We start from the raw sequence: 16,581 nt of genomic DNA, 5'->3' as shown, positions 1-16,581 counted from the left end.
ACTGCAGACGTGTAACTTAAGACCGACAACCCCTTTAACTGCCTTTTCACGTCCTTATGGAAAGTGACCCCTTCCATGACAGAATGTTAAAGAATATAACGCATGATTTTAAAACAAAAAGATCTGACATCAGGTGATAACTGGGCACACATCCAATGCCCAGTAAAGTATGGATCATATTTGGACCAGTGTAAGATACCATGGATCTGTGCCCACTTGCAGTTGCCCTTTTCCATGTCCAATGTTCTATCAGGCAGGTATGCCTGCACTACATAAAACGAGGGTAAGATAGTGATTGTAATCCCCTAGTTTTCTTTGCTACACCTGTGACCCCAGATTATATTGGAACCTGCAGTGACCCAGCAGATCTGCCTTGGATAGTGAACAGCTGAGTGCTCTCATAGTTTAGCACTACAGATCTCACGTATGTACTGTAGTACTCATGGAAGGACATTGCTGTAAGTTGTGCACTTTCTCTGCTAGTTTCTGCATATCGTCATATCTTGGTGTTTTGTATTTTGCTAGGTATCCTCTGCACGACCTGAAGAGTCAAAGGTGAGACAAGAAGATATATCCAAAATCTTGAACAGTGCAGCTAAAGTTCAAGTGAAACAAGACACCATTGATTCCCGGTTATTCACACTGAAAAGGTAATCTTCCCAGGATCTGTAGACTGTAAAGACATTGCAAACACAACATAGGAAGGGTGCCTCTGGCTCTAGGTCTGGCAAAAATGAGGAGTCCACTGCAAAATTGTCAGTTTTTCAGATTTTTTTTCTCTTTTATATGTATATTTTTGAGTGAAATGTAAATTATTCTTTTATTCTATAAATTACTGACAACACATCTCCGAATTTCTAAGCAATAAATTTTGTATTTTCTGAAAATAAGAAATGGTCAAAATAACAAAAAAAAATGCATTACATTGCTTTCAGACCTCGAATAATGCAAAGAAAACAAGTTCATAATCATTTAGAAACAACAATACTAATAATGTTTTAACTCAGGAAGAGTTCAGAAATCAATATTTTGTGGAATAACCATGATTTTTAATCAGTTTTCATGTGTCTTGGCGTGCTTTACATTACTTTTGGGTGACCTTATGCCCCTCCTGGTGGAAAGATTAAACAGTTCTTCTTTGTTTGATGGCCTGTGACTATCCATCTTTCGCCTGATTTACGTTCCAGAGGTTTTCAATGGGGTTCAGGTCTGGAGATTGGGCTGGCCATGAAAGGGTTTTGATGTGGTGGTCCTTCATCCACACATTGATTGACCTAGCTGTGTGGCATGGCGCATTTTCCTGCTGGAAAAAAAACAGTCCTCAGAGTTGGGGAACATTGCATGAGCAGAAGGAAGCAACTGTTTTTCCAGGATGACCTTGTATGCGGCTTGATTCACACATCCTCTGTAAATTTAATCTGCCCAATTTCTAGAGAAAGGTAATTTTCTCTGACGAGTCTAATTTTCAGCTTTGCCCAACACCTGGTCATCTAATCTTTAGACTGAGACCTGGAGAGGCGTACAGGCCACAGTGTCTTGCACCCACTGTGAAATTTGGTGGTGGATCGGCAATGATCTGGGGATGCTTCAGGAAGGCTGCAATTGGGCAGATTAAACTTTGCAAAGGACATACGAATCAAGCCGCATACAAGGTTATCCTGGAAAACATAGGTCAATCAATGTATGGACGAAAGACCACCACATCAAAACCCTGTCATGGCGAGCCCAATCTCCAGACCTGAACCCCCTTGAAAATCTCTGGAATGTAATCAAGAGGAAGATGGATAGTTACAAGCCATCAAACAAATAATAACTGCTTAAAGTTTTGCACCAGGAATGGCATAAGGTCACCCAAAAGCAGTGTGAGACTGGTGGAAAGCATGCCAAGATGCATGAAAGCTGTGATTAAAAATCATGGTTCTTCCATGTAGACTTGTTTCCAAATTTATACTTCATGTTGTAAGAGTAGCTGGTGTTTGATTAGTAATGTCTTCATGTAGCCATACTAATGGTTCCTTGTGAATGTTATTATATTATGGGGGGGCATAATATTATGCCCCCCCTTTTAGTTTTCACATGTAAAGCGCCATGGAATAAATGGCGCTATAATAATAATTTTACTGACGTGCCTGAGATTACCATATTGTTAATGTTAGCACGCCGTTAATTATTTGTTGTATTTGTCAGTTGTTCTCATATATATCTTTTGTGTAGGGAGAATGAAGCGCTATGGAGAGAAATTTCAGAACTGCGTGCAAAACACTCCCAACAGCAGCAAGTTATTAGAAAGGTAAGGCTTACTTGTATGTATGGAGGATAGTGCTGCTTGATGGGGTTAAAGGGTTTCTCCAGGATAGAAAAAATAACTAAAGGAATTGTTATTACAAATGTATTCCTAAATGCATTCAATTAGCAATAATCAAACGTTTTATCGGTAGGTAATTACTGTAGAATTAAAATGGCCACAGTCTTGTTACACTAACAGAAGCCAGTCCTAGAATGTAAGGACATGACGGTGAGCATCTGCAGTAGGAAGGTCCACCGCTGTGACTCGGAGATGTTGTTATATTGTTATGCAGAAAGACAATAATGGACTGCAGTGTAAGCTGAAGTGCACGGTCTAAGGCTAAGTGCCCACAAAACTCTGTACTTGCGGATTTTGCCGCGAAAAATCTGCGGATTTATCTGGATTTTCTAGATATATCTGCAAGTTTTAGCAAGTACAGACACTCCCCATGTTATCCTATGGGACATGGGGAGAGCTGTGTCCATGCTGCAGATATGTGCGGCTGCGGAATATGCTGCGGATGTCCCGCAGCCGCACATAACTGCATGTCAATTATTCCTGCGGAAATATCTGCGGAATTCCTGTCCCTCCACTATGGAGATACAGGGCAGGACTTCTGCAGATAAGCCGCATGAATGTCCGCAGATATTTCGCTGGAATCCCGCAGCTATGTATAGCTGCGGATTCGGGGAAACCTGTGGATATATCCACAGGTACCAGCTCCAGTGGGCACATAGCCCAAGGACTCCAATGAATGAAGAAAAATGATACGACTTGCACAATTCATCGAAGAAATGTTAACGCCCAAAATGATTTAATCCATTAAAATGCAAAAAAAAGTATCCAGTGCAATAATACAGGGCATTGGAATGGATAAACATTTATATAGCAGCGCGTTTCTGACCCTAAGTGGCCCTTAGTCACCGCCTGAATGCTCACTGAGCGGCACAGCTATAAATTCAATTAATTAGAAAAAGCATGAAGATCAAACTGACCTACATGGTCCAGAACTTCATATAAGCAAACAGAATGAAGAAAAATACACCATAACTTGTTACAAAGATAATTAATCTTGCAAACAACGTGTATAATATTACACAAAAACAATATAGTAAGTTAACAAATTCATAAACAGAAAACAAAACCAATAAAATGTAATAGCGATATATGATCATGAAAATTGTAAATATAAGCAAAAAAATGTTGGTCGCACAAACCCCGCATTCACAAGCATGAGAACAGTATGAAAAAATAAAAAACACAGAAACCATATTACAAAAAATTAAATTCAGAATTATAAGTATATTTTGTAATGAAAAATTAAAAAAAATTATGTGTATTGAAAACACTTTTCTACAAATATAGTTTAATCAACATGAGATCAGATCTTTTATTTAAACCTGTCGGCAAGGTAGTGTTCAATATTAAAATCCAATCCATTTCCTGTTCAGAATAGCTCTCCTCCAATCCCACCCTCTTAACAGCTCAAAATGAAAAATGGGTTAAATTTCCTGCATGAACATTTAGGAAGAGTTTGGAAGCATTGGGATTGAGTGAATCTCTAGTGTGTTCACTGATGCTCTGTTTGAGTTTGCGGGTTGTGCAGCCAACATAATATAAAGTACATGCATTGCAAAAAATACGATACAGTACATGATCAGAATTACAGTTCATGAATAGAGCTGAGCAGACTCTCAAAAAAAAAAAAAAAAAAAAACGGGACTGCCAGATCCCTGCTCATTTTCTTAAAAAAAAAAAATCCGGATCCGGTCCAGAATCTGGTACCCATATAAGTCTATGGGAACCAGAATCCGGGGATTAAAAATGTTGGTGAAAGAGATAGGGGGATAGGAGCATGTGGTGTACTCACTCATGCTCCGTGCCATGGAGGCAAGCTGCTTCCGGGTCGCGCATTCACTTCCGGACCTGCGTGGGTCTAGTTCGTGCACTAAAGGTAAAGGTAGATGCTAGAATGTATGGGCTCCTTCCAGGTATGACGTAATTTGTCACGTGATAGGGGGGCGTGTTCAAAATGCAGCCCACGAAGTGTCCTGCTCTGCTCAGCCTGATTTGCCTGCTTCATGAAACAGACAGCCAAGGATGAACTGTGCCCGCAATGTGTACTCCACTGTTCAGCCTGAGCAGTCTGCTTCATGAAGCAAATAAGGAATAACGTTTGGAACACCATTCTAAGTCTGAACTGGGTGCAAAAACCTAAAAAAGAATCACTATATGGAGATAAGGTATGCACACCAGTGACTATGTAAGGGGAATACATGAAATAGCAGAAACTGCTGTGTGAATACTGACTTGAAAAATCCAATAGCTATATGTAAGAGTGAAAATGTGAAAAATGGAATCTGCATTACTGCCATGAACATATGAATCAAGAGAAATTTAGCTACTGAATTGATCAATGCAATAGAGCCCCAACACTACGCCAAAGTATTTCTCTACGTTGGGGTCCCTAGCTTGTGTGTGTCCTCTCATGCAGTTAAAAAGGGACCCCAACGTAGAGAAATACTTTGGCGTAGTGTTGGGGCTCTATTGCATTGATCAATTCAGCAGCTAAATTTCTCTTGATTCATATGTTCATGGCAGTAATGCAGATTCCATTTTTCACATTTTCACTCTTACATATAGCTATTGGATTTTTCAAGTCAGCAGAAACTGCTGTGTGAATACTATTTCATATATTCCCCTTACATAGTCACTGGTGTGCATGCTTCATGAAGCAGGCAGCCCAGGTTGAGCCGTGCCGGCGATGTTACCTCCTCTGCTCAGCCTGGGCCTCCCAGTGCATGAATCATGCATGAGGAGGTCCAAGATGAGCTGCGCCGGCGATGACACACAGTCAGACGTTGTCACAAAGGCTGGGGGTGCGTCTTACTGCACCAATCACAGATGCCAGGCTTGTTGGTGGGTGGGGAAAGCCGCGCATATGAAATGAGCGGTACAGGGAGGCAGCAGGAGCAGTGTACAGCTCTTGCTTCATTTTTATTTTCTTTATTTTTCCTTTTTATTTTTTTTATTTTCTCGAGTTCCGGATCAAACATCCGGTCCGGCACCCGGGCAACTTTGAAACCGTGTGGCTCCAGACTTCTACAGTCCGGTCCGCTCAGCCCTATTCATGAAACTTCTCAATTAATACACACTATTGTCCGCCAGATTATGAACCGCCTTTATTTATTTTTCTACATATTTGCAATCATTCCATATAATAGTCCCACAGTAAAAATAAAAAAAAAAATCCTGTGAATTTTAACCATGTTCTGCCCTTATCATTGGACTCCCTGAGAAGGCTGGGGAAACAAAATGTTGCCCAAAGTGTGCAGCCAAAATTTATTTATTTATTTATTTTTTTTATTTTTGCAATCTTCATGATCTTATATTGCTATCTCGTTTTTTTTGGGGTTTTTTTTCTGTGTATGAACTTAACTTATATTAGCTTTGTATAATTATTATTCATGTTATTTGCAAGAATAATTTATTAATGTTTATAACAAATTATGATGTATTTTTCTTTGTCGCTCTATTGGGAGACCCAGACAATTGGGTGTATAGGCTATGCCTCCGGAGGCCGCACAAAGTATTACACTAAAAGTGTTAAGCCCCTCCCCTTCTGCCTATACACCCCCCGTGCTCCCACGGGCTCCTCAGTTTTTTTGCTTTGTGCGAAGGAGGCAGACCTGCACACACAGCTCCACAGATTGGTCAGCAGCAGCTGCTGACCATGTCGGATGGAAGAAAAGTGGGCCCATATAGGGCCCCCAGCATGCTCCCTTCTCACCCCACTCTTGTCGGCGGTGTTGTTAAGGTTGAGGTATCCATTGCGGGTACGGAGGCTGGAGCCCACATGCTGTTTTCCTTCCCCATCCCCCTCAGGGCTCTGGGCGAAGTGGGATCCTATCGGTCTCCAGGCACTGAGACCGTGCTTCATCCACAACTCCTGTGGAGCCTGCTGGATAGGAGCCGGGTACCGTTCAGGGACATGGCCCTGCTACTTGAAGGTACTCTGTATCCCTGTGGGGACCGCGCACGGCAACACCTCAGCTTTGCTGGGTGTGCTAGTGCACCGGGGACCGCGGCGCTGACCGGGTTAAACTGTGCCATTACACACTCAGCGTCGCTGAGTGTGTTTATATGTAGGGGCTACCGCGCTAACCGCCGCTGCCATGGGAAACTGCGGCGCGACTGGGACTTGTAGTTCGCCGGGGACTTCGGCGCCGGCCGCGCTTTTACGGCGGCCACGCTTAGACTCGAGTCCCCGGCTTTCTTGCGGCCTAGTTTCCTTTTCTCCCGCCCTCAGCCCTGACAGGCAGGGGAAGGGCGGGACGCTGCACGGAACGAGCAGCACTGAGGGCTGGAGTATGATTTGCATACTCCACCCCCCTCACTGTGCACAGTGTGAGCACCAGTTCCCGCACTTTCTCGGCCACGCCCACGGCTCCCTCCTCTCGTCAGGACGCCGCAGCCATTCCTGTCAGCTCCTCCGACGCTGCAGAGAGGGACAAACCCTGGGAGACCCAGACACGGTCTCTGGTGGCCTCACAACCGCTTTAGGCGGGTGGTAAGCAGCACCTGTTGGTGCTAGCCCCATGGTGCTGTAGTGTATTGATACATTATTTGTTTATAGTATATTCTTTACACTGTATGAGCACAGTTCATTCTGGCTATATACCCTATTGTGTTGCTCAGGGAAAACAATAGCATGGCGCCCACAAAAGGCAGGGGTGCCAAAACACAGGCTTATTATGCTGCCTGCGCCGCTTGTACGACCCAGCTTCCGGCAGGTTCCACTGACCCTCATTGTGTGCAATGTTCGGCCCCTGTGGCACTTCTTCAGCCAGAGCCTCTGCTAAGAGGGGCCCAGGGGGAGCCACCTGTTGACGCTGTTCAGGTGACGGGGACGGAGTTTGCAAAACTCTCTGAGACTATGGCTAAGATACTAGAAGCCTTGCAGTCCAGGCCGGTATCTCAGCAAAGGGACTCTGTTGAATCATTGTTCCCTGGCCCCCCTCAGTTGGACCAACAATGTCCTCCCGGGGTATCTCATACATCCCAGGCTGAGGGTTCTGACTTAGACCCCAGTCCCAGACCGACTAAGCGGGCTCGCTTAGAATTTCCCTCGACATCATATTGTTCAGGGTCTCAGCGGGGGGAATCTCTGGTTGATGATGCGGAGACAGCTGATCAGGATTCTGATCCTGAGGGCGCTCTCAATCTTAATACTCCAGATGGGGACGCCATAGTGAACGATCTTATTGCGTCCATCAATCAAATGCTGGATATTTCTCCCTCAGCTCCTCCGGCGGAGGAGTCAGCTTCTCAGCAGGAGAAATTCCGTTTCAGGTTCCCCAAGCGTACACAGAGTATGTTTCTAGACCACTCTGATTTCAGAGAGGCAGTCCAGAATCACCATGCTTGTCCAGATAAGCGTTTTTCGAAGCGCCTTAAGGATACACGTTATCCTTTTCCCCCTGATGTGGTTAAAGGTTGGACTCAGTGTCCCAAAGTGGATCCTCCAATCTCCAGACTGGCGGCTAGATCCATACTTGCAGTGGAAGATGGGGCCTCACTCAAAGATGCCACTGACAGGCAGATGGAGCTCTGGTTGAAATCCATCTATGAGGCTATCGGAGCTTCTTTTGCCCCAGCATTCGCAGCCGTATGGGCGCTACAAGCTATCTCAGCAGGTCAAGCGCAAATTGAAGCAGCCACGTGCACGTCCGCGCCACAAGTGGCATCCATTACCACCCAGACCTCGGCATTTGCGTCTTACGCTATTAATGCTGTCCTGGACTCTGCGAGCCGTACGGCGGTTGCGGCCGCCAATTCGGTGGTACTCCGCAGGGCCTTGTGGCTACGGGAATGGAAGGCAGATTCTGCTTCCAAAAAGCGCTTAACCAGTTTGCCAATTTCTGGCGACAGGCTGTTTGGCGAGCGTTTGGATGAAATCATCAAACAATCCAAGGGAAAGGATACATCCTTACCCCAGCCCAAACAGAACATACCCCAACAGAGGAGAGGGCAGTCGAGGTTTCGGTCCTTTCGGGGCGCGGGCAGGTCCCAATTCTCCTCGTCCAAAAGGTCTCAGAAAGAACAAAGGAACTCTGATGCATGGCGGTCTAAGTCACGTCCTAAAAAGACCACCGGAGGCGCCGCTAACAAGGCGGCTTCCTCATGACTTTCGACCTCCTCTAGCAGCATCCTCGGTCGGTGGCAGGCTCTCCCGCTTTTGCGACACCTGGCTGCCACAAATAAAAGACCGCTGGGTGAGAGACATTCTGTCTCACGGTTACAAGATAGAGTTCACCTCTCGTCCCCCGACTCGATTCTTCAGGTCATCCCCGCCTCCCGAGCGAGCCGAGGCTCTTCTGCAGGCGCTGCGCACTCTGAAGGCAGAAGGAGTGGTGATCCCTGTTCCTCTCCAGCAACAGAACCACGGTTTTTACTCCAACTTGTTTGTGGTCCCAAAGAAGGACGGGTCTTTCCGCCCGGTCCTGGACCTGAAACTGCTCAACAAACACGTAAAAACCAGACTGTTCAGGATGGAATCCCTCCGCTCCGTCATCGCCTCAATGTCCCAAGGAGATTTCCTTGCATCGATCGATATCAAAGATGCTTATCTCCACGTACCGATTGCTCCAGAGCACCCGCGCTTCTTGCGCTTCGCCATAGGAAACGAACACCTGCAATTCGTGGCACTGCCGTTCGGCCTGGCAACAGCCCCACGGGTTTTTACCAAGGTTATGGCTACTGTAGTAGCGCTCCTACACTCGCAGGGTCACTCGGTGATCCCGTACTTGGACGATCTGCTGATCAAGGCACCCTCTCAAGAGGCATGCCAACGCAGCCTCGACGCTACCCTGGAGACTCTCCAGGGTTTCGGGTGGATCATCAATTTTCCAAAGTCAAATCTGACACCGGCCCAATCGCTGACATATCTTGGCATGGAGTTTCATACCCTCTCAGCGATAGTGAAGCTTCCGCTGATCAAGCAGCAGTCACTACAGAAAGGGGTACAATCTCTCCTTCAAGGTCAGTCACACCCCTTGAGGCGCCTCATGCACTTCCTGGGGAAGATGGTGGCAGCAATGGAGGCAGTCCCTTTCGCGCAGTTTCACCTGCGTCCCCTTCAATGGGACATCCTACGCAAATGGGACAGGAAACCGACGTCCCTCGACAGGACCGTCTCCCTCTCTCAGGCGACCAAAGCTTCCCTTCGGTGGTGGCTTCTTCCCACTTCATTATCGAAGGGGAAATCCTTCCTACCCCCACCCTGGGAAGTAGTCACGACGGACGCGAGTCTGTCAGGGTGGGGAGCGGTTTTTCTCCACCACAGGGCTCAGGGTACGTGGACCCAGCAAGAGTCCTCGCTTCAGATCAATGTTCTGGAAATACGGGCAGTGTATCTGGTCCTGAAAGCGTTCCAGCAGTGGCTGGAGGGCAAGCAGATCCGAATTCAGTCGGACAATTCCACAGCGGTGGCATACATCAACCACCAAGGCGGCACACGCAGCCGGCAAGCCTTCCAGGAAGTCCGGCGGATTTTGATGTGGGTGGAAGCCACGGCCTCCACCATATCCGCAGTTCACATCCCAGGCGTGGAAAACTGGGAAGCAGATTATCTCAGTCGCCAGGGCATGGACGCAGGGGAATGGTCCCTTCACCCGGACGTGTTTCAGGAGATCTGTTGCCGCTGGGGGGTGCCGGACGTCGACCTCATGGCGTCCCGGCACAACAACAAGGTACCGACGTTCATGGCACGGTCTCAAGATCCCAGAGCTCTGGCGGCAGACGCCTTAGTTCAGGATTGGTCGCAGTTTCAGCTCCCTTATGTGTTTCCTCCGCTGGCACTGTTGCCCAGAGTGTTACGCAAGATCAAGGCCGACTGCCGCCGCGTCATCCTCGTCACTCCAGACTGACCGAGGCGGTCGTGGTACCCGGATCTGTGGCATCTCACGGTCGGCCAACCGTGGGCACTACCAGACCGACCAGACTTGCTATCTCAAGGGCCGTTTTTCCATCTGAATTCTGCGGCCCTCAACCTGACTGTGTGGCCATTGAGTCCTGGATCCTAGCGTCTTCAGGGTTATCTCAAGACGTCATTGCCACTATGAGACAGGCTAGGAAACCAACGTCCGCCAAGATCTATCACAGGACGTGGAAAATTTTTCTGTCGTGGTGCTCTGCTCAGGGTTTTTCTCCCTGGCCATTTGCATTACCTACTTTTCTGTCCTTCCTTCAATCTGGACTGGAAAAGGGTTTGTCGCTCGGCTCCCTTAAGGGACAAGTCTCAGCGCTCTCTGTGTTTTTCCAGAAGCGCCTAGCCAGACTTCCACAGGTACGCACGTTCCTGCAGGGGGTTTGTCACATAGTTCCACCTTACAAACGGCCGTTAGAACCCTGGGATCTAAACAGGGTGCTGATGGTTCTTCAGAAACCACCATTCGAGCCAATGAGAGATATTTCCCTCTCACGACTTTCGCAGAAAGTGGTTTTTCTAGTAGCAGTCACTTCTCTTCGGAGAGTGTCTGAGCTAGCAGCGTTGTCGTGCAAAGCCCCTTTCCTGGTGTTTCACCAGGACAAGGTGGTTCTACGTCCGGTTCCGGAATTTCTCCCTAAGGTGGTATCCCCCTTTCATCTCAATCAGGATATTTCCTTACCTTCTTTTTATCCTCATCCAGTTCACCAATGTGAAAAGGATTTGCACTTGTTAGATTTGGTGAGAGCACTCAGACTCTACATTTCTCGTACGGCGCCCCTGCGCCGCTCGGATGCACTCTTTGTCCTTGTCGCTGGCCAGCGTAAAGGGTCACAGGCTTCCAAATCAACCCTGGCTCGGTGGATCAAGGAGCCAATTATCGAAGCTTACCGTTCGTCTGGGCTTCCGGTTCCCTCAGGGCTGAAGGCCCATTCTACCAGAGCCGTGGGCGCGTCCTGGGCTTTGAGGCACCAGGCTACGGCTCAGCAGGTGTGTCAGGCGGCTACCTGGTCGAGCCTGCACACTTTCACGAAGCACTATCAAGTGCATACCTATGCTTCGGCGGATGCCAGCCTAGGTAGACGAGTCCTTCAGGCGGCGGTTGCCCACCTGTAGGAAAGGGCCGTTTTACGGCTCTCTTACGAGGTATTATTTTACCCACCCAGGGACTGCTTTTGGACGTCCCAATTGTCTGGGTCTCCCAATAGAGCGACAAAGAAGAAGGGAATTTTGTTTACTTACCGTAAATTCCTTTTCTTCTAGCTCTAATTGGGAGACCCAGCACCCGCCCCTGTTTTTTTGTGTACACATGTTGTTCATGTTGAATGGTTTCAGTTCTCCGATATTCCTTCGGATTGAATTTACTTTAAACCAGTTTATAATTCTTTTTCCTCCTTCTTGCTTTTGCACCAAAACTGAGGAGCCTGTGGGAGCACGGGGGGTGTATAGGCAGAAGGGGAGGGGCTTAACACTTTTAAGTGTAATACTTTGTGCGGCCTCCGGAGGCATAGCCTATACACCCAATTGTCTGGGTCTCCCAATTAGAGCTAGAAGAAAAGGAATTTACGGTAAGTAAACAAAATTCCCTTCTTCTTCATTCTATTTGCTTATATGACGTTCTGGACCGTGTAGCTCAGTTTTGCTCTTCATGTGTATACTAATTGATTTTAAAACTGATATAACAGCTGTGCCACTCAGTGCGCATTCAGGCAGTGACTAAGGATCACTTTGGGTCAGAAACACATTGCCGTTTAAACTTTTATCCACTATCGTGCTCTGTACCATTCCATTGGATAATTTTTATTCTTTTTGCATTTTAATGGATGAAATACATTTGGATATAACCATTTTCTTGAATGAATTGTGTTGGTCATATGGGTTTTTTTTTTTCTTTCTAACAGCAGTGTAAGCTGCCTCTTCTTGCCTCAGCAACTCTGGTATCTCCTTTATTAGATGAGATAGACAGGGTGGACAGCAGTGTGAGCAGCCTCTCCTTACCTCAGCACCTGTAGCAGTTACTGTACTAGTGAAGCACAACCTCTTGCATATAAAGGAGAGTGGAGTTTCCTACTGCACATGCTCTGTCACTTGTCCTAACATTGGTGGACCAGTTTCTGTTAGTAACACATGGCAGCGGCCATTTTAATTCTTTAGTGACGACTACCGCCCTCCCGACAAACTGATTGGACTACTTAATTAAATGTATTTAGGAATTTAATTACATTTCACTTGTTTTTTTGTTTGTTTTTTTTCTATTCCTGAAGACCCCGTTTAAGTGTAAATTTGCATATACTGTATGTTACTGTATGGTATGGTGGACTATACAATGCTACCTGTGAATATGCTACATCCAGAGCAATTGTTTATTTTTAGAAGAGGCTAGGTACCGTATTTTTCGGACTATAAGACGCACCCTGGTTTTAGAGGAGGAAAATAGGAAAATAAAATTTTAAGCAAAAAATGTGGTCATGACACTGTTATGGGGCGAGGATCTGCTGCCTACACTGTTATGAGGGTAATGTCCCCAAATTCTCTACTAAGGTGCCGCATCCTGGTAATGATCCTCCTGCCTTGTATATACAGTATATGTCCCCCATCCTGCTATATACCATCATCCTGCCATATGGCCGCATCCTGCTATGTACTGGCATATGGCCGCATCCTGCTATATAACCCATTATGGCATATAGCCCCATCCTGCTATATACCCCCACCCTGCTCATAATATACCCCCACCCTGCTCATAATATACCCCCATCCTGCTCATAATATACCCCCATCCTGCTCATAATATACCCCCATCCTGCTCATAATATACCCCCATCCTGCTCATAATATACCCCCATCCTGCTCATAATATACCCCCATCCTGCTCATAATATACCCCCATCCTGCTCATAATATACCCCCATCCTGCTCACCATATACCCCCATCCTGCTCACCATATACCCCCATCCTGCTCACCATATACCCCCATCCTGCTCATCATATACCCCCATCCTGCTCATCATATACCCCCATCCTGCTCATCATATACCCCCATCCTGCTCATCATATACCCCCATCCTGCTCATCATATACCCCCATCCTGCTCATCATATACCCCCATCCTGCTCATCATATACCCCCATCCTGCTCATCATATACCCCCATCCTGCTCATCATATACCCCCATCCTGCTCATCATATACCCCCATCCTGCTCATCATATACCCCCATCCTGCTCATCATATACCCCCATCCTGCTCATCATATACCCCCATCCTGCTCATCATATACCCCCATCCTGCTCATCATATACCCCCATCCTGCTCATCATATACCCCCATCCTGCTCATCATATACCCCCATCCTGCTCATCATATACCCCCATCCTGCTCATCATATACCCCCATCCTGCTCATCATATACCCCCATCCTGCTCATCATATACCCCCATCCTGCTCATCATATACCCCCATCCTGCTCATCATATACCCCCATCCTGCTCATCATATACCCCCATCCTGCTCATCATATACCCCCATCCTGCTCATCATATACCCCCATCCTGCTCATCATATACCCCCATCCTGCTCATCATATACCCCCATCCTGCTCATCATATACCCCCATCCTGCTCATCATATACCCCCATCCTGCTCATCATATACCCCCATCCTGCTCATCATATACCCCCATCCTGCTCATCATATACCCCCATCCTGCTCATCATATACCCCCATCCTGCTCATCATATACCCCCATCCTGCTCATCATATACCCCCATCCTGCTCATCATATACCCCCATCCTGCTCATCATATACCCCCATCCTGCTCATCATATACCCCCATCCTGCTCATAATATACCCCCATCCTGCTCATCATATACCCCCATCCTGCTCATCATATACCCCCATCCTGCTCATAATATACCCCCATCCTGCTCATAATATACCCCCATCCTGCTCATCATATACCCCCATCCTGCTCATCATATACCCCCATCCTGCTCATCATATACCCCCATCCTGCTCATCATATACCCCCATCCTGCTCATAATATACCCCCATCCTGCTCATAATATACCCCCATCCTGCTCATAATATACCCCCATCCTGCTCATAATATACCCCCATCCTGCTCATAATATACCCCCATCCTGCTCATAATATACCCCCATCCTGCTGATATGACCCTATCCTGCTTATAATATACCCCCATCCTGCTCATAATATACCCCCATCCTGCTCATAATATACCCCCATCCTGCTTATAATATACCCCTATCCTGCTTATAATATACCCCCATCCTGCTTATAATATACCCCCATCCTGCTCATAATATACCCCCATCCTGCTCATAATATACCCCCATCCTGCTGATATGACCCTATCCTGCTCATAATATACCCCCATCCTGGTGTATGGCCGCATCCTGTGGCACATAAAAAAATAAACGTTCATCCTCGCCTCACCTTACCTCACGCCCTGCAGCATCGCTCGTCCTCCAGTCTGTGTCTGTGTGGAGCCGTCCCCGTTATCCTGCTGCATCGCGATCATCTCCCGTGTCTGTGCCAGGCCAGCGGCTGCGTGTGGACATGTGCGCACAGCGATGACGTCATCGCTGTGCGCGCCGCTAGTCTCCAGCCAGCCGACGGCACAGACACAGGAGATGATCGCGATGCAGCAGGGTAACGGGGACGGCTCCACTCAGCGGCGCTGCCGCTGACACAGACTGGAGGACGAGCGATGCTGCAGGGGAACGGTGAGTACTGTACACTGATTCACTGCTCCCCGCGCTGATGATGATGCGCGGGGGGCAGTGAATACAGCCGCATATGATCACTCCAGGCCGTAGTTGCCAGGGGTGATAATGCGGGCCGGCTGTTTATCCCCCGCTCATCATCCCGCCCACCTGTCAGTGTTTGCTTCAGCGCTGAGGGATGATGGGCGGGGGATGGGCGTGCATATTAAATGAGCGGGTCCACGTGGTCACGGCAGGCTGCTGCAGCCTGCTCGTGCCCCCGATGACCTGCTCCACCGCAGCACCCACATTCCCCGCAGCCACATTCAGACCATAAGACGCACCCCCCACTTTGCCCCAACATTTGGGGGGAAAAAAGTGCGTCTTATGGTCCGAAAAATACGGTAAATAACCTCCCATCATCCTTCCTCCGTCATACAGAACTTAGAGCACTCACTTGAGCTTTTTTGTCTCTAAACCTGTGTAAACATTAGTGTAGTGCGTTATTTTACTCATTGCTAGTTGTCTTCCCAGACATCTAGCACCGCTTTGGTTCCCTTTAGTGTCGTGTGATGGCGATTCAGACTGTGGATCACACAGCACTTTGAAATCCTTGGTGTTTGTATGTATGTGAGTCTAGTGAGCGGTCCTAATCAGTGATTGACAGCTATCTCTGCATGTACAGGAAAGTGTCAGTCACAGACTAGGACCGCCAACTGGACTCATGAATACAAACAGCAGGGTTTCATTGAATAAAATACAAGTTAGGCCTAAGACACACGGCGAGAAAAACGATGCTAGTGGAGTGCGATAAAACATCTCATTCCACTCGGACCAATATTAGCTTGTGTGTCAGCGCACATGAGCGATTATTTTCTCAGCCCTAATCGGACCGAGAAAACAGTTGCAGCATGCTGCGACTATAATGCGATCATGGTTTCTCTCGTATCCATTCAAGTCTATGGGGCGAGAGAAAAATCGCACTGCACTCACAGTACACCGGTATAATGCGAGTGCAGAGCGAGAATGGCAATAGCCGGCTACAGAGGAGAGAGGGAGATACAGTGGAACCTTGGTTAACGAGAACAGTTCTGGGAGTGTGCTTATTAACCAAGTTATTCATTCCGCAAAGCAAGCTTTCCCATAGGAAATCATTGCAATGCAGACAATTCGTTCCATAACTTGGTAAATGTCCTATCCTGGTCCCCTATTGTGCCATTCCACACATGCACAAACACACACAGATTGTGCTCACCTTTCCTTCCATTCCCTCGCTGGTCTCCTGGAACTTGCAGTTCACCCGTACAAGACGTGTATCGGGTAACCAAGGCGACCGATGCCGGACCTTCCGCACTCAGCGCGCTGACGTCAAAGGCAGGAGCAGCTTGCCTCTGATTGGCCAGCGCGCTGCCTTTGAGTAGCACCTGTCAGGGGAAGTTCCTCCCTCATCGCGATGGTTACCGGATACACATCCTGTGGAGGGAGGACCTTCCCCTGTCAGTTGCTACTCAAAGACAGCGTGCTGGCCAATCAGAGTCAAGCTGCTCCTGCCTTTGACGTCAGCGCGCTGGGAGCTG

General features: G+C 47.6%; 1 protein-coding gene across 2 annotated transcripts in view; it reads left to right on the top strand.

The window, feature by feature from the left end:
- HSF2 (heat shock transcription factor 2) overlaps positions 1 to 16,581 on the top strand; it is an 84,114-nt gene that overhangs the window by 35,065 nt on the left and 32,468 nt on the right. For both annotated transcript variants that reach the window (XM_075338292.1, XM_075338291.1), the window contains exons 4-5: positions 526 to 650; positions 2,215 to 2,290. In XM_075338292.1, coding sequence (XP_075194407.1) covers positions 526 to 650; positions 2,215 to 2,290 — 201 coding nt within the window. The remainder of the gene's footprint in view (positions 1 to 525; positions 651 to 2,214; positions 2,291 to 16,581) is intronic.

Source organism: Anomaloglossus baeobatrachus, chromosome 3 (genome assembly GCF_048569485.1).
Source record: "Anomaloglossus baeobatrachus isolate aAnoBae1 chromosome 3, aAnoBae1.hap1, whole genome shotgun sequence".
NCBI lineage: Eukaryota > Metazoa > Chordata > Amphibia > Anura > Aromobatidae > Anomaloglossus > Anomaloglossus baeobatrachus.
Note: the sequence above shows the minus strand (reverse complement) of the source record. Positions and strands in the feature narration are given on the sequence as shown.